General features: G+C 34.8%; 2 protein-coding genes and 1 non-coding gene across 3 annotated transcripts; 1 reads left to right on the top strand and 2 right to left on the bottom strand.

The window, feature by feature from the left end:
* Nucleotides 1-8: 8 nt before the first annotated feature.
* On the bottom strand, nt 9-1,300 carry LOC125202842 (B3 domain-containing protein At2g36080-like). The gene is made up of 2 exons (XM_048101319.1): nt 481-1,300; nt 9-365 (listed from the first exon to the last, which is right to left on the bottom strand). Exons 1-2 carry the CDS (start codon nt 1,118-1,120, stop codon nt 184-186), a joined length of 822 nt encoding a protein of 273 aa, XP_047957276.1. The 5' UTR covers nt 1,121-1,300; the 3' UTR covers nt 9-183.
* Nucleotides 1,301-6,233: 4,933 nt separating this feature from the next.
* Nucleotides 6,234-6,305, top strand: TRNAG-UCC. The gene has a single exon. It is a non-coding gene; the product is annotated as a tRNA-Gly (tRNA).
* A 4,730-nt stretch (nt 6,306-11,035) lies between these two features.
* Nucleotides 11,036-13,526, bottom strand: LOC125202681 (uncharacterized protein At5g41620-like). The gene is made up of 3 exons (XM_048101131.1): nt 12,775-13,526; nt 12,508-12,609; nt 11,036-12,410 (listed from the first exon to the last, which is right to left on the bottom strand). Exons 1-3 carry the CDS (start codon nt 13,231-13,233, stop codon nt 11,223-11,225), a joined length of 1,749 nt encoding a protein of 582 aa, XP_047957088.1. The 5' UTR covers nt 13,234-13,526; the 3' UTR covers nt 11,036-11,222.
* Nucleotides 13,527-19,241: the final 5,715 nt, after the last annotated feature.

Genomic DNA, 19,241 nt, shown 5'->3' with positions numbered 1-19,241 from the left:
AGATCATGTTTGAGCAGAAATAATTTATCTAAATTAAAGGCAGTAATTGTTCCACAATATAATTCCCATCTATATGTGCAGAAATCGTGACTGTTTGATTAAGGGAAACAACAACTAAATTAAACTAGGAAATTGTACCAGTCACATCTCCACCACCACCAACTCTCTTAAATATTTGTGGAATCACACGCCGTAGCTTACTGTGTGACCGGCTCGACGATGGCTCGAGTAGTACTCATGGTATGCCTGTTCCTCAACTTGACCCTTCCCCGAACCCGAAGTCGATTCCTCCTCCTCCCACTCTAAGTTCACCCCGAATAATCTCAACCTCTTCGAATTCCCATTTCTTTCTTTTACATTATTCTCTGCAAAATAATTTACTATCATGATCCACTGAGATTTAATTTTTTATTTTTCTAAAATATGAAAGAGTATTCTTAATTAAAGAATATTAATTGAAAATGGGTTTTTTTTTGTTACCTGCATGAGGGCAACCAGTGTACGATGCAGAAGAATTAGAGGAGTGGTTAGCAGAGTAAAGCTGGCCACTCCAACCACCGACACACGGTGGCGGAGGAGCAGCAGGCTCTTGCCCGCTCCTCCGCCGCCATCCAATAAAGAGGCGGCCGAGGTCGTTGGGGTGGCGAGCGAAGAGGACGATGTCACCGGCATCGAGCCTCTTCTCTTTCACGAAGCGGCTCCAACCCTTGGTCAGCACGTAGCTCTGGCTGCTATTCCAATATGAGTATCGGAACCGCCACGGCTTCCCGGCCTCGTCCTCGAAGCCCAGCAGCAGCCCCTTCTCCACGCCGCCGTTCAAGGGGAAGTACCTCTCCGCATGCTGCTTCGGTATCACTAACCGGTTCAGCTTCCCGACGTCGCTAGGCGTCAACGGCTTCTCGAACAACGGCTCTTTCGACACCTGGATTTGTGCACCGTCTTCCATCGCCACCGCCGCCGGATCCTCGATCACAAGCTCATCCTCGTCTTCATTTTTGAGGCTGAGGCAGAACGCCGTGCTCTGGCTGCGGAGCACGGCGTCTGCGGGCCAGAAACTGGCGGCGGTGGTAGGGATCGATTGGGTTTTTAGCTCCGGAGATAGCCAGTGGTTAATTGGCATTTTTGAAGAAGTGTGATCAAAAATGGAAGGGAAACAGTGGAATTTAAAGGTGTTGTGAATTTTCTCACCTATTATGTTTTTGATATAATTAATTATCCAAACAGTAAAAATCTCCTTTTTCTCTGGCAAATAATTTGAGTATTTTATTGATGTAGGAAACTGTGGGACTATTTGAGAATGAACAGTTAGGCAGCTTGGCAAAAATAGAAACTGCAATTTTACAAAGAGAGTGGGAAGTGTTGGTATATATAGTGATAATTCAGTTTTTAAACTATACATTTGTGGATTAAAAACTGTTTGTACAGTAGAAATTGGTTTGTAACTATGGGCCTGATCGATCAGGTATGGTACGTTTATTTTTGTTTATTATTGGATAACAGGCTACACCTGTCTCTCACTTTATAACCAAATGCAATAAATGAACCATAATTTTGTCAATTACTACTATATATGATCAACCTAATAATATCGTAATACAACTATACTTACTGTTTGTTTTTATAACTCCTTCAAATTGGTTTTACAAACAATGAAACAATCCTGTCATATTAATACAGTAGTACTATTATAAATAGTGTATACTACTACTACTATATAGTTAAAGCTCCTGCCTACTATTTTTCCTTACTTTTGATTTTCTGATTCTAGATATATCTTTTATCAAAATTTATTGTGTCAGAATCCAGATTCTCAGACACCAGCTTGATGGTAGATATATATACACGGTTTATCATGATTTCGTTTACCATTAATTTGCCTGTTCCTTTAGGAAGTGTAGAGATGAAATTTCATGTTATATTTTAATATTGCATTTATATTTTCCAATTATTAATTGATTTATTAATTAATACTTCATCTATCTTTAAAACTAGTCTTATTTGTGAAAGATACATATTTTTTTAATATCTAATTACTACTCCCTCCATTTCATAGTAATGGAGACAAAACTTTTCGGCACGGAAACTAAGAAAAATTGTGTTAGATGAGTTGAGTAAAGAGAGAATAAAGTGGAAAATGAAAAAGGTAGAGAGATGAAGAGAGAATAAAGTAGATGTGGAAAAATGTGTTGACTTTTACTAAAAAGGGTAATGACTCTATTACTATGAAACAAACGGAAATGAAAAAACGTCTCTATAACTATGGAATGGAGGGAGTATTAAATAGGAGAGAGAATAAATGTGAGTGAAGTAGAAGAAAAAAATGGTGTGAAAATTTTCTTAGAAAAATATAATTAGTTTTGGTTAACAAATTGAAATTAAAAAACAGTACTATTATATTAACGGATAGAGTATTATTAACTTTATTCGCAAAAAACTCTAATAATATTAACTTTATATACATATTGTGTATAAAGCAACTTAGAACATAACTTAATTTGGTAGCCCGTACACTTATTTTCAATAATACTCTTCCTAAAATTTTCATAAGAACAAAGATATAATTATAGAAAACAGGAGTATTGTATCTAAAAAGTCAAATTATACAATAATAATTACTACTACTATACGAACCTCTCGTATTTATGACTCAACTTTATTAAGAGGATCACATATATAATTTAAACCTCCTCTTTTACTACCTAGATTGCAAATTACATGTTTCCTCTGTCCCATAACAATACATGCAATTAAAATGATAATGAGAATTAATGCACAATTGATAAAATAAGAAAAAAAAAATAAGGATAGTTAAAATAGTGTTAATGGACAATATGATCCACATTATTATTATAGTATCTAATGAGTTATAATGGGAGTCATAGTGGTACAAGTTGTACTAAAATGATGTATATATATGAGTAATGAGTTGATGACAACTTCCATAAATAAAAATACACATAATTTTATGGAACAAACGAAATTAGAAATTACAAATATTCTAATAGGGTTGAGAGAGTATTATGTAACTAGCTAGCATCATACGGCTATAATCCATGGTATGGACTTCCAAACAGTTCATAAGATCTAATGTTGTCACAATTGTCTCAAACCTTTTTGGTTTTATTGTCCTAATGTGTTAATTATTTCAGCAATTCATTTCTTGAATCTTGTAACAATACCCAAATCATTCAATTATTGGCCAGATAACTAAAAGGATTAAGAATATGAACAACTAAAATAAAACATTGTCAAGATACTAAATTTTATTTCCCTATAGAATTGAAAAATAAAGGAGTAAGAATATGAACAACTAAAAATACATCAAAATTAATTACTCTCAAATCATACAGTTATAAAATTTTAGTTCCCTGCAGAATTGAAAAATAAAAACAAAACAACAAAGAAAATCATGTTCAAAGAAAACCAAAAAAGATAAACCCTATGCAATAATCATTGTTGGTTTTTAACTTGCACAGAAGTCTGAAACTCCTAGCCTAGAATGTTTGTGTGCTCGTGTCTCTGCAGTTTCGCGCTTGACTCGCGTGATTTAGCTGTTGCTGATCATTTACTTGTTCAAAACCTTTGGAAGTTTTTCTTGCTTGGATTTTTTTTTTTTTTTGTGACATTCCTTGTTGTTCTAATTTATTGCTAGTAACTTTTTGCTTTGCTTTTTTCTTCTTGTGATTTAGGCTTATCTTTTTTTTCTTTGTTGCGACTTTGTTTGACTCATTATTTGATGGTTTGAACAGTACTTTCTTTGATGACAAAAAAAATACTACTAATGAAACTTGTGTAGCCAACTTGAGGATATTCGTGAATTCTTTATTAACATATTTCTTCTTAATGCAATACGTATATGGAGTACACAATAGGTACCTTCTGGGACATCCCGAAGCATACTGCTTTCAGGCCCATCCGTTTTCATTCAACCTAGCCAAAATGATTTCATAAACCATCAATTATTTTTTTATTAGGAATAAATTTATTTTAGTTTGATGATGCATATTACATTCAAATGTACACAATTTTAATCACACATTTGCCATAAGTCTTTTTATAGAAAAACATCAATTCTTATCACATAATTGAGTAAGATTAATATACATTTAATATCTGAAAGTTAGAGTAATTTGGACATTAAACTCAAACTTGTGATAGTGCGAGTCTTGTTAAGATTAAACAAACAAAGTTTCAACAAAAATTATTTAAGATATGTGAGGATCCGTTGCACTTATACACGAACCGAATGTAATGAAAAGACAAGAGAAAATGAATTTTGGGGGTGATTCCAAATGAAGAAGCATGATCAGAGCGAAGATGTGATAAGATATAAATCGGTAGACCGTTTCTGAAATTGCATTCGTGTTTGATTTCTCTCCTCATTCTCTCTATATATAACTATTTTAATCCTTGCCTCTGTCACATAATCAATTGCATCACAACCTCTGTCTCTATCTATCTATCTCTTCATTTTTATTTTTCTGCAAAATTATTTTCTCAAATTCTGTGTCGTTATACTATATTTACCTCAAAATTTTCCAACCACCTACATACATTCACAAAGCATTATTAAAATTTATCTAGTATGTTCTTATGACTAATCATGTGATCAAACTGATACGAGTCGGTCTCCTTTATATATTATTTAATTTAGAGTAGTAAAATTTAATTTAAATTAGAAGTAAATCAATTACTGGAGTTGAAAACTCTTACGTGGATAACAAATTAACCTTAATTATACTATATAAAATTATTATTGAAATTTGCTAATTACTTCTATTTGAAATTTTAATGTATGATATATATGGAGTAGTATATGATAAATTTAGAAAATGGTGACAAAAATAGATGATATATTTTGTTGGGGTGATTGCGACAGTGAGCATCTATATCAATAGATGCTCACATGCACCATGTTATACAACTATCATCAATTTTGTTTATCTATTAAACGGCACTGAAAATGACAAAATATGTTCAGGATCCAAATTACGAGCAGATATATTTACAAATTCTGTTCTACTGATTCACACCAAAAGTGCACAATTTATTCTTAAAAAAAATCTTCCCTTCGATTCGCTTCTCTTCCGTTCTATTTTTGTCTCTTGTAATATTTTTACCTTTTTTGGCTCCATATCCCCTTTATTATTTCATAAAGAATGAAAAGAGACTTACATTTTAATTTTTTTCATACCCACTTTTTAGGGAGGAAAATCATAAAAATGAAACAATAAATAGTCAGAAATATTGGACTACTGAATTAGGTACTAAAGCTACTCCCACCACTTTACAAAAAAAATAAAAATAAATACTCCCACCATACGAAAATCAATAGTACTATTGGATCAATGCCAGTTTAAGAAATTATTTGTTTTTATAAAGAAAATTGGATGGAAAAAATTAGTAAATAAAAGTTACTACTACCTTTTAATATTTGATATTACAAAAATATATAAATAAAATGGATTAGTGCTGTGTGGAAATAATAATATTGAAATGAGACCTTTAATAACATACGAGCGAAAATAATAGTATAAAATATTTAATGACTGATATAGAGAATATTATAGAGAGGAGTAATTTGTTGTTAATTTAGCTATAAAAATTTTTTTCGTATAAATGTCCACTGCTATTGGATTTGGAAGTATATTAATTTTTTTTATATATAAATTAAATTAATGTAAAAAGAGAAAAAATGGTTGAGATACTATTATTTGAAGATGAATAATTAAAAGATAGAATAAGAAAGAAAGAGAAAATGGTATGAATCTGATATGACGCGTCAGATGCCATATATCGTAAATTTGACTATATTACACTGTTATTATTGTAATATATAGAGAGAGTATTTAATTATTATTAATCAGTCATTGTAAACATCCTTTACTTAAAAGTGTAATTTACCCAAAACCTATCAAATACCAATTGTGTTGCAGTGGAGTCGTTTCAAATTGTTAATTATCACTACTCACTAGGGCCCTTTTCTGGCGAATAATGGGGCATACCTACATTTTGATTATATCATTCAGTAGGTGTTCAGTAAATTCAATATATATACAGATGGCTGAACTATTTGTCATATATATATACTTGCCTGTACAAGATACTTTTATAAATAATTAGTATATTTTGGTGAAAGAAGAAAGGTTATTAAACTAATTCACCCTCGGGCATGGTCCGTTGATTTTTAAATATAGACGTTTAGAATTAAATTGTAAGATCTCCTCTGTAAAGCGTTTGTAGTCCAACGGTTAGGATAATTGCCTTCCAAGCAATAGACCCGGGTTCGACTCCCGGCAAAGGCATTTTTAATTATTCAGATAATCATATTTTCCTTTGACTAATGATTTTAAAATCACATCAATATCATTTTTTATGGTAACTATATCATATATGATGTGATTGCAAATGAGATGCATAGTTGTTAGGCAAGGACAACCCTAACTTGTAAGATATTTTTAAACAAAGTAGCTTACTTATACGATTCCACATAAACAGATTTTATATCTGAAAATGAGTACTATCTCTATTATATAAAATTGCACTCCATTATAGTATATATATGATGTCTGAGATTCCTCAATTTCCAACGATCCACCTTGATAATTAGGCCAATATAATCCCAGTGTGTGAGACAACTTTTGTGATCGTTCTATAGATACAGTGGATCTAATACTATAGTATTAGCTAGATTTTGTGTATTGTTGATCTAATTGATTAGATTAAAAAAATAAATATCTAATTGATTAGATTTTAAATTAATTATTCAAGGAAAAACTTATACTATATCATCCCTCTTCGACGCCCTTCTTTTTTACAAGTGGTTGATACTGTTTTTACGATAATGTGTTCTTATTTTAATATTCATGACTGTAGGAAAAAAATTTGTTCGAATCTATTCATTTGTTTGCGTGGAATCTATTACATTCAACTCTACTTTTATTCTTTGAAGCATGCAATGTAAAACGAGTAAAGTAACCCCTGTGTTAAGTTGTAAACTTTTACTGTACTATTTAATTTCAAAACAAGATATATGAATTTAATTTTTAAATAATAATATTTCCCAAGAATAATGTTTTGTATAAATAATATCTAACCAAAATCGCCACCTTTTGAAAGACCTGGCCAGCACGAAGAGAGAACCAAAGAATAGAAAATATTTGACCCTAAACAAAGAATTGCTACATTTTGATCTTAGAGTTTTGCAGCCGTCGAGGCCGGACGGAGATGGACGCGAGGCAGCCAGTGGTCTTGAGTAGGATGACCCACGTGAGTTACTATTGTTGAAACGGTGCTATTTCCGTAGGTTCGTGTTAGAAATATGGAAAAATCATAAGCCATGCACACACTACTCTAAAATACAATGAAAATAATAAATGAGCGAATACTTTGAATTGTATTGTGTGTTCTTCTGTCCTAGACTTTACATCTATTTATTTATAAGCCAGAAGTTGATATGAAATGATTAACATTCAAGTTACTCATAGTGAGTGAGTGAATTCTTCAAAATTTAAGGCCAAAGCAAAAACCTTGGCCACAGCCCACATGAGTCATGACTCATGACCAAAAGCCTTTCCTTTATATCTATCGTTTCCAACAGTTAGTTGGCATTACATTTAAGTAAATCCATGCACAAACTAGAGGTTAATTTAATTATGCACATGGAAAATGGGTTATGGTTGAATAAGTAAGAGAATTAAAAATTACTACGACTTATATATCGACATTTAAAAAAATGTGTGATAAAGGTGTGGGGGACCTTGTATAATTGGGGTTTGATATTTTGGATGGACCATCTCACTTTTTCCTTTTCATAACTGTCATTTTATTGAGACTACGCAATTAGGTAAGCCCATATAAGATTAGTAATGTTGTTGCAGACAGGAAATAGTTAAGGTATTTTTTTTCCTACACTATCAAAATTCACATATCACAATACTAAATCAGGTGTCTCAATCTAGGGATTTTTTTTTCTTCAAAGATTCGGTGTTGCTACTAAGTAGGTAGATGATACTCAAATTCACAATTTCTCAATCACAAGATCTTTTGCCTCTTTGTCTATTCAATATTGTTTTATGAGTTCAATAGAGATGGCATAAAGTGCTTTCCACTCAAGTAATAGGGAGCAGGAGATAATTAAAGCCCTCGTTGAATTATTTTATTAACTTTTTTCTATTAAAAATTTAGTTTAGTTTCGTGTAAATTATTATGTAAAATTTTCTATAAATAATTTAAATTAATTAAAAATATATTTTAAAATAAAATTTAGAAATTCAGCCTCTATTAATAAATATTTCTGCATCCACTACCGTTCCAAGAAGGAAAACGAACACTCAAAATTACATGAACCCCCAAAAAACCCTCCTGGTAGTGGGGTTGTGACTTGTGACCATTAAAATCTAACAAATAAAATCCTCCCGTTTTGGAAAAATCTCATGATGACTGTTGGGTCTGAAATAGCTAAAGCCCTACAACTAATTCTGGTAGATTGTGTCAAATATCATGATTAGAAAACATCGTAAAGTGGCGAGGTTTTTTCGACTTAGATAGTGTCAAAACTAATTTATTGATACTAGGTAGTACTTAGTATATTTTTTCAATTTTTATTTATTGAGTTAGAGTGAAACTACAAATTTTATGTTCAGATTAGTATATTTGGGCCTAAAAAGAACTATAAATATTATCAATATTTATTGCTATTGGTTACCACTGGAGTATTACTTTTACTTATTACAGTGGTCCAAAGAATTGAAATGGAGTACAACAGAAGCATGTGCATAATGTAATAGGGCCATTCCATGAAGACTATAGGCCCACTTCATAATCCATTTACATACCACCATATACATAGATTGATTTCAAAATTGGTCATTTGTGATTTATTATAATTCTATAAATCAATAATAAATAAAAAAAATTGTAAGATTTCTTCTAATAAAGTTAGGAAGTAAGGAAACCATTGCTTGCTTGTAATTTTAATCAATTTATGATCCTGATGAATCAAGTGTAGGTAAACGTGATCTTTTACACTCTTTAAGAATTGATTTAGTTTAGGGCTTTGAACCTATTTCCGAGTTATCCTCTATAATTCCAATATATCTATGGTCATTTATCAATTAATTTGTAAATCGTTATCTATTTTCAAATTCTAAAAATATTTTTATGAGTCGGAATAATGTCACCACTTTCAATTGTCACAAAATTAACATCCTGACTGGTAGGCCTGTCAAATTGGGTACACGCGGATACCCGATCCGAAATTTTCGGGTACCCGATCCTGAAATTTCCAAAATCCAACACCCGATACCAGACCCGAATTTTATTCCGGATACCCGGATACCCGACTCGAGTATCCAGTCCCAATTGTGATTTTGATTTTTTTAAAAAATTAACTACAAACTTTTAGAATTTATTTAATATTATTTAATTCAAATTTAATACAAAGTTGAAGTAATAATATTCAAGTAAAAATAAATACAAACTTTTAGAATTACAAAATTCTTATAGTAGCTCGAATTTAAGAGAAAAAAACTATAAACTTTTAGGAATACAAAATTCTTGTAGTAATTCGAATTTAAAAGAAAATAACTATAAACTTTGAAAAGTACAAAATTCATAAGTTATATATATTAACATCTTTCATTCATCCACAATAAGTCAATAATCATCAAAATTCATAAGTTCAAACATTCATCCTTTATAAATATCACAATTCAATAATTCATAAGAATCAAGATCTAACAATATCATCAAAAAATTTAAAATTATAAATATCACAAGTCAATGAAATTAAAATCAATGAAATTAAAATGTAATTAAATAATTAAATTACATATCTTATATGCTAAGTATTAATTAAATTATAGTTAAGAAATTAAATTATATTAAATTATAATAAAAATTATAATTTATTAATTTTAGAAAATAAATTGGATATTTCGGGTATACCCGATCGGATATCGGGTAACCCGATACCCGATAATCCAAAATTCTCATTATCCGATCCCGATCTGATACCCGAAAAATTAGGTTTCGGGTATCCAATTATCAGACTTTTTTGGATTTGGATATCGAGTATCCAATACCCGATATCCATTTTGACAGGCCTACTGACTGGAGTCCACCGCCACAACCTCAATTTTGTTTTACTCTAAATTAACACAAGTAGCATTATTACGACATTTATTAACAATAAAAAAATAGATGAAAGTTCATAATTAGCAATTAATTTTATTGTTAAGGACTTAAGGTGTCATTTAATTGTATTCAATATAAAAACAATTGCAATTAATGATAATAATCAAATAAGTCAGTATTATTAAATTTTAATGATACATAGAGTTAAGAACTTTCAAATTTTGAATTATAAAGTTCGACTGTGCAAATAAAATATATCTAACCCAATATGAATTTTCTGTGATTGTCACCTTAAATATTCTTCTCTTGGCATTGTGCCACTTAAGACTAATACTACTCCTACATTTTCTTTTTCTATCCTTCGAGTTAAAAATCTACTCCCTCCCCTCTGTCCTACAATAAGAGTCATATTTGGTGTGAGCACAAGTTTTAAAAAATTTTAAAAATAATGAATTAAAAAAGTTAGTGAAATATGAGGCTCACTATTTTATATTGGTTTTATAATAAAATAAGAGTGAAGTGATTAAGTAGAATTTGAGGCCTATTTATTATTTATGGTAGAAGTAAAATGTGACTCTTATTGTGTGATGGAGCGAAATGCCAAAATATGACTCTTATTATGGGACGGATAGTATTTTTCAAGTAACAAAATACTGTACTAAAGTTGAAAAGCTCTATGGTTAGAAGTTCCAGAACTCAATAGCATCCAATGAATATAACTTTTTGTTGATAAAACATCCGACGTAGTTTTTGGTGCCTCATTTTCATTGCAAGAATTTAGTTCAGAATTTCATCAATTGTAATAGCTGCATGTTAGATTTAAGGAACCATCACCAATTGAAAATTACATTCTCATGTGCAAGAATATAAACATTAAGAAAATCAGAAAACAAGAATATAAACAAAATCAAAGCTGGATTTCAATATTTGCACAAAGTAACAGCAAAAAGTCAATATCATATTGACTACTTCTTCATACTTCACAATTAGAACTCCAAGGTTTTATACTGTTTCTTGATTCTACAAAGCAACAGTTAATACATTTCAGAAAGAATTCACCATTTAGGTTTCCAGGAAGGAAATGGCTAGTCCCTCTGCTGGGATGGACTGTAGCAATCTCTGGTTAACGATGATCGCGACAACACGTGCTCGTGGGGTCCCTTGATACCTCTGTATCTCGTCATCTCATCCGTGCAGCTCCTTCTGTGTTCCTTCTCAACCTCGGGAAATCTTTGCCTGTCCAAACCATCTCCTTTTTCATGGCGACGAATGCCACCTTCGACTCCATCTGATATAGCCCTTTGGAGTGCGGTGCCCCTCCATGAGACCTGACCCGAGATGGAGTTCCTAGCTTTGATCTCATCAACTGTTACTTTCTTGGGATCACGAGCGATTGCAGAGCTACTATACGCATATGCCCATTTGTGGATTTTGCTCGTGTTGTTCTTGCTCTCAGTCAAGTGATCACCTTCTGTTGATTCTACTCTGCTGTCTCTACCATCCTCAACCTCTCTGTCATCTTGTGGGAGTGACTTAATGCTCAGTTTGCTCAAACGCGTTGCTCTCTCCTCATCTTTGTCCCTTTTGGCTCCGAGGAAGACTTCCAATTGTTTCCTCAGTTTGCTGATGGCGGAGCTCTTCTCCTCAAACTGATGCTTAGCCTCGGAAAGCTTCATCTGCCCTCTCCCCTTGCGCAACTTATCAGCCAACTCGAGCATCTCCCTCTCCTTCTCCACTTGAGCTCTATCCTCATCGACGTTCCTTGCTAGCTCATCGCATACTTGTTCAGTAACCTCTCTTGCCCTCCTCTCACTCTCGAGCTCCCTAACTGCTTTTATGAATGATGACTTGATCTCCGTTAGCTCTTTCCCTAGATTCTTATTCAAGCCCTCGAGCCGCCTCCTAAGCTTCCTCTCCACCTCAAGCTCACCAGCAATGGACGCAATCGCTGCCTCAATCGCTAGGTGCTCTTTGTTCTTCCACGACATCTTTTCCTCAGCAAAACACTTGATGAGATGGTGGACCTCGTTCCTACTCGTTCGGTGCTCCTGCATGAGATGATTGACCTGCGTCCGAGCTCTCTCAAGCTCAGCGTGCAGCGCTGACACCACAGACATGTGTGAAGAAGGTTGGTCTGCCTGACGAGCCCAAATGCGGCTAATGATTTTCAGCAACTCCTTCGACGTGGTCAGAGCGTTATTTACATCCTTAAGGCGACTCCTACTGCCACTAACCGATCCACTCGAAGTCGGGGCCCTCGACCTACTCTCAATCTGCAAGCCATGTTCATACTCAGCCAGTTTATTGTACAACACAATTTCAAATTTCACACCTCTACACAACATAGTTTGATGGGAAAAAGAAGAGTACCTCCATAAAACTAGCATTGCTGATAGAATCAAATTCAGCAGAGGTTTGCCTCCGAGAAATCGATGGTGTCCTCTTCTCACTAGCTATACCACTTCGATCAACCTTCCACAACATCCACAAACTAAATCAGTTCATCATCTTCTAAATTCAGCATATGCCAAGAATCGATTTTTTCTTTTTAATTGAAGCAGATAATCACCAAATTCAAACAATACACAACAAATAACTCATGAATTGAAGATTTTCATAAAAGAAGCATTGATCAACCTCGGAAGCGGTCGGGGTGTGAGAGGGATCGGACAAATGCGGCGGAAGAGAGGCGCAGCTCGAGCGCGGGCCCCAGCCCGACTGCATTTTCTCTCTCTTGAAAACCTCCTTGGTGCCACTATTCCTCAGATGCTGCTTCACCGCCTCCAAATCGCTCCCACTCAGCCCGGGCGACGGAATCTCATTCATCTCCCAGAGCGTGGCCGCGAGCCGTCGGGCCGAAACGGGCTGGGCCGCCCGCCCTCTCTCCGAATACTTGGGAGACTCCACGGCGCTCGGGGTGGCGGATCTGGACCCCCCGAGCCCGGCCCGGCTCCGGCCCACCACAATGGCCCGCTTATTCAGCCTGTAGTGATGAATTCTCGAGGAGGAAGACGACGAAGGCGAGCACCCTCTTTTCCTCGTTTTTGTAATTGCGATGCCCTCCATCATCACCCTGCCATGCCTATGCTTCGGCATTCCGCTCAATTTAATTTCTCCCAATTTTTGCCCTTATATCGTTTGAATTTTGCTGATCTGTTTTAACCAGCAAAAATAGCAACTTTTTTGAAGAATGTCATTGGATGAGAAATCCAATTGAAGGAAGAGTGAGATGGACTGATCAACATCAAAAACAGTTTCAATTGACAATGGGGTCTTTTCGGAGAATCTTTGAAGAGCGGTTTCTCTGATATATAAGTGGAGCAGTTAATGTGGTGTGATGAAAAAGGGGAGAGAAATAATTGTGTTTTTGTTTAGAGGTTGAATTTGGATTGAGATGAAGGTACAGTAGAGGTAAATATAGAGCATTGGGGAAGAAGAGTCGTTAAATAGGGCATGTGAGTCGGACACGTGGCAGGTGATGAGTGGCTGGAACCAGAATGTCTTTTTTCTTACTCCGTATTTCATAATTTTTGATTGGTTACTTTAAATGTATTATTAAACCTTAATTAAAATTTAGTCGCTCTGTTTATGACTTAATCGCACTTTACTTTTTGCAAGTGCTAGGGAATCTTGCTAACGTGGAGACTATTATTGGATTCGAAGATGACAAGAGTGACTGTGCTCTATAATGAACTTATGAGCCAGTACTAATCTTTGTTAAATTATTTTTATAAAAGAAACTATTTCGACTTCATTTCATACCGTGTCGACCAGGATTCATCTCCAATGCATTGAGTTATTGGTTTGTATATTATGAAGAAATAGAGAATCTTTCTTACTGTGAGAATATTATAATTATTATTTATTTATTGGATCACACTCATGTAGTAGTATTTGTTTGGTGAAAGAATATATTTGATCACACTCATATACTCTATTTGTTTGATGAATGAATGTAGCTCATGAGTTCGAATTTCAAAGAATTTGTTCGGAGTTAAATTAATAGTAAATGTAGTAATTTTAGTATGCTCTAGTATTTTTAAAAAAATCTAATGAATGTAGTAATTTTATAGTTACACATACATATTAGAGATATGTGGCCGTTGCGTTCACATACCATCTCAAAATATTTAAAATTTTCAATAGTTAAATAGTGCACTGTAACACTATATATCAGTTCCATAATTAAATAGGAGTACGTTAGAAAATTACTTTCAACTATTTGAAATAATTTCGGATATTACTATATTCCTGTAATCAGCAGTATACATATTAGATAATAAATAGTAAGTAATACTTTAGTAACTAGTACTATACTCTATCTACATATTCAGCTGTATACACATTATTCATAAGCAATGACTTATATTTGATCCACAACACCAGGTTTTGTGTAGTCACAGTCAAAAATTTTATGATATTTAATTCTTGATATATATTAATTGTCCAACCACTAATAAGCCGGAAAAAAATAATTGATTTATATTAATTGTCCAACACACATTTCTAACATTAGTAGTGCTGTTATATTTATCTTTATGTCTTTTCTTTTTCAGCCTTTATTTGAGTTAAATTTCACATGCCCAATCAAAATGAAGAGGAAACTGTAGCCACTAAACTGCGTAGAACTTTCCAATCCACTTTTTGTTTACTCATTTTTGCTGTACCGACTTCGTCTTCTTGCCTAGTTATTTCCCAAGGTATATAATAAAAAAAGTAAACTAAAAAAAATAGTATTGCTATTGAAACACATCAAGATTCATCTATCTTTTTTACCATTAGTAATTATTAGTATTAACTTGAGAACTTCCGAATAGACAAAGATTCCAATAGAAAAAATAACCGTCTAATTATAGTGATTTTTCCCCAACATGGGTATGGCGCATATATAAAATGGTACTGAGAGTCTCAGAATGTATCCATTTAAAGTCAATTTTCACATTACTTTCATATTAAGTACGTATATTTTTCTTAGTATCATTGTAGAGAGAGAAAAAAAATGTTTAAGTAGTACTAATACCACAATAATGTAATAATAATAATAATAACGCATACCAATTTGAAAAGCGCCGTGTGGATTTGATATTTCGAACAATCGCATACATAATGACTAATTTAACAATAATATTAATGACACCCTGCCGTCTAAATTTAACTCCGTTTCGTCTCAATAATCATGCATGGTTTTAAAATCGTGGTTAAATTATCTCTCATCATTTACTCGTCTACCTACATGTCACCAACTCTCATCCAACTGTTAAAACATCATGTATGAAAATATTTGCCTCCAAAATACTTATCTGGGGGCTAAATAATTTCGACAAATCACTCATAATTCAAATTGGTTTAGAAATAAGTCACTATAAAATATGCATCAGGTTTCACATGTCATCATAAATATACACAAACTGGAAACCTATTTGTTGAGCGTATTAAAATGGACTCAATTAACTTCGTTCCATTAATATCGAATCAAACTCTCCAACCACAATATCAGACCTATAGGCTATAGCTAAAATTCAAGAATCGAGTGTGTGAAACAGAAAAATTGCCAATGTTATCAAAGTGTGCTTGAAAAGTGTATTATCAATGAATGTAACATAACTGGTATTGAATATGTTATTTGCATAGCTGACAATGCCCACCTTTGAAGGAGGAAGTCCAGAAAGCAATAATCTCTCCTTCGAGCAACAACAATAGCACGCCGAGACGATCAGATTCGCAGACTATCATCCAAAGACAACTAACTTAACATAGATTGTCATTTCCTGTATTAACAATATCACCATTCCTCCTGAAGAAGTAAAAATCATAATTGAAAGAGAAAATAAGATCGACAGATAGATATTGAACTGCAGTGCCTTTCTTTTCTTTCTTATTTCACAAATAGTTCCGAGTACATGAGCATCATATTTATATACAAAGAATGAGAACAATTCAGAATACTAACAAAGTCAGATACTTAAGCACACAAATCTCAACAGTAGACATTTAAGCAGATAAATCTCAACGGCAAATATTATCTTCTTTCAGCTAAGGTGAATCACTCCTTTGGTCCATATCAGATTTAATACATGCCATGTTGCACGTTTGGCATTGCAGCTCATTTACGCCATCATCAGATTGATCGATCCTTCTAACACGCCCTCTCAATTCAAGCGACGACTGAGAGCACACGCCTAGCTTATTCCTCAGTCTTGAGAAGAATTGAAGAGTCAATGGCTTTGTAAGAATATCAGCTACCTAATCAGCCGAAGGAACATGTCGGAGACCTAATTTCTTTTCCAACACTTTATCTCTAATGAAATGCACATCGAGTTCGATGTGTTTCGTTCTCGCATGAAGAACGGGATTGGAGGCAATTGCAATAGCACTTAAATTATCCACCCATGCGACAGGAACCCTTGGTTCCTTGACTTCCAGCTCACTCAAAAGAAATTGTATCCAAGTAACTTCTGCCGCTACATGAGCCAAGCTCCTATACTCTGCTTCAGTGCTCGATCTAGACACAACTGATTGTTTCTTGGCACACCAAGAAATCAAGTTCGATCCAAAGTATGTGCAGTATCCCGTAGTTGAACGCCGATCGTCCAAGTCCGAGGCCCAATCAGAGTCGCTGAAGGCAGTTATAGAGCCATCAGAGGGACGAAGATGAAGGCCATAATCTGCAGTACCTGCAAGGTATCGCAATATTCTCTTCACTGCTTTCCAGTGAGAGTCGAGAGGATTGGCCATATATTGGCTAACCTTATTTACTGCAAACGATATATCCGGCCTCATGATGGTTGCATATTGCAAACCTCCCACCATGCTCCTGTACAGAGTACCATCTATCGTTGGGCTGCCTACCACCTTGCTCAACTCACAGCTAGAGACCATGGGTGTAGGACATCCTCTAGTATCTTCCATCTTAGCTTTCTTTAAAAGATCCTTGATGTAATTGGCTTGGCATAAGTGCAGACCTTGCTTGGTGCGAGTGACTTTGATACCAAGAAATTGTCTCACCTCCCCGAGGTCTTTTAAAGAGAAGTGAGAACCCAACTGATTGATCACACGATGAATACCAGAAGTGGAGTTGCCTGTGACGAGCATGTCGTCCACATATATAAGCAGATATATTACCTCATTTCCTTTGATCCTAAAGAAGAGAGATGGATCGGCTTTAGACTGCTTGAATTCAAGAGATAGGAGCACGGATAGCACAGTTAAGAACCACGATCTCGAGGCCTGTTTCAGGCCATAAATGGCTTTATTTAACTTGCATACCAGTTGAGGAGAACCTTGCTCAAAACCAAGTGGCTGACGCATGTAAATTTCGTAAGTCAAGTCACCATGAAGGAAGGCATTATTGACGTCGAGGTGGGTGATGGACCAGCCTGCAGAAATGGCAAGACTTAAAATAATCCGAATTGTTTGAGGCTTTACAACTGGACTAAATGTGTCAGTAAAATCAAAGCCGGACTGTTGGGAGAACCCTTGAGCAACAAGTCGTGCTTTGTGTCGGGCAATACAACCATCTATATGTCACTTGATTCTGAAAATCCAGGTACATCCCACAAGGTTTTTACCGGGCGGTAATGTAGTGAGCACCCATGTCTTATTCCTTAGAAGTGCAAGAAATTCCTCCAACATTGCCTGTTTCCAAACAGGAATAAGAAGAGCAATCAAGGCAGATTTAGGAATGAGAGAGGGAGAGACACCTGCTTCCCTCTAGTAATCATATGATGGATAGGTGGTGGAGTAGGAGTGGATGGGGGGGGTAGAAACAGGAGGATCAACAGAGTTGGAAGTGGGAGTTATAGTAGGAATAGACGATGTCTGAGATGGAGTGAGAGCAGGAGGACTAATAACTGAAGTAGGAGGAGGAGTAGGGATAATTGATGACTGAGATGTTGTAGTAGGAAGAGTATTTGATGTGGGAATTGCTGTAGGAGAAAGTGATATTGGGGATGATGGAGGATTTATGATGAGAGGAGGGGCAGAAGAGGCTGGAGTGGGTGAATGGTGACTAGAGTCAGCACGAAGAAAAGGGAATGAGTACTCATCAAAGGTGATATCACGTGTAATAATAACCTTTCCTGATGGGAGTAAAGCCTTATAACCTTTGTGAGAGGTGCTATATCCAATGAATGTGGCAGGTTCAGATCTGTATTGCAATTTGTGTTTGTTATATGGCCTAGTGAGAGGATAGCAAAGACATCCAAATGCTTTGAGAGAGTGGTAATCAGGAGGGGTCTTGAATAGCTTAGCAAAAGGTGATTGAAGCTGAATGGCTTTGGAAGGAAGGCGGTTCGAGATATATGTGCATGAGATGAAGGCGTCATCCCAGAATTTTGTCGGCAAACCACCTTGAGCCAACAAAGCAAGACCCATTTCAACAATATTTCTATGCTTTCTCTCAGCCAAGCTATTTTGCTGAGGAGTATAAGGACATGAGATTCTGTGTAGAATTCCAGTGTCATGCAAAAAACCAGATATCCCTTGGTATTCACCTCCCCAATCAGATTGCAACATTTTAATTTTGCAAGAAAGCTGATTTTCCACCATGGATTTGAATGCTTTAAACACATTAAGAACATCACTTTTGTGCTTCAATAGAGAAATCCAAGTGTATCTGCTGTAATGGTCAACAAATGATACATAATAGGAGTATCCATTCCTTGATACAACAGGAGATGGCCCCCAAAGATCACTATGAACTAGCTGTAGAGGAGCAGTATATTGAGTAGAGGAGAGAGTATAAGGCAATCTGTGAGCTTTTGAAACAGAACATGGATGACAAAGAGAAGAAGATTTCATTGATTCAAAGGGTATTTTACAATCAACAAGAACCTTTTTAACTATGTCAAATGAAGCATGACCTAATCTTTTGTGCCACAAGGCAATGCTAGGAACAATAGTGCTAGAAAGAGAAACAACATCAGATGGTAGTGAGGCAGAACACACAGTTGAAGAAGTGATCTTTTTATTGAAAGCAGTAATGGTGGAAGAACTTGAGCTCTTAGTTGAGGAGTTTTGTAGTAGGAAACGATAGAGGCCTTGATCAAGGGAACCCTTGAGGATTATTTCCTTGGTGACTTGATCCTTGACAAAACAAAAGTTAT

Source organism: Salvia hispanica, chromosome 1 (assembly GCF_023119035.1).
Source record: "Salvia hispanica cultivar TCC Black 2014 chromosome 1, UniMelb_Shisp_WGS_1.0, whole genome shotgun sequence".
In the NCBI taxonomy this organism is placed as follows: domain Eukaryota; kingdom Viridiplantae; phylum Streptophyta; class Magnoliopsida; order Lamiales; family Lamiaceae; genus Salvia; species Salvia hispanica.
The sequence above is the reverse complement of the archived record's forward strand: the minus strand, read 5'-3'. Positions and strand labels throughout refer to the sequence as shown.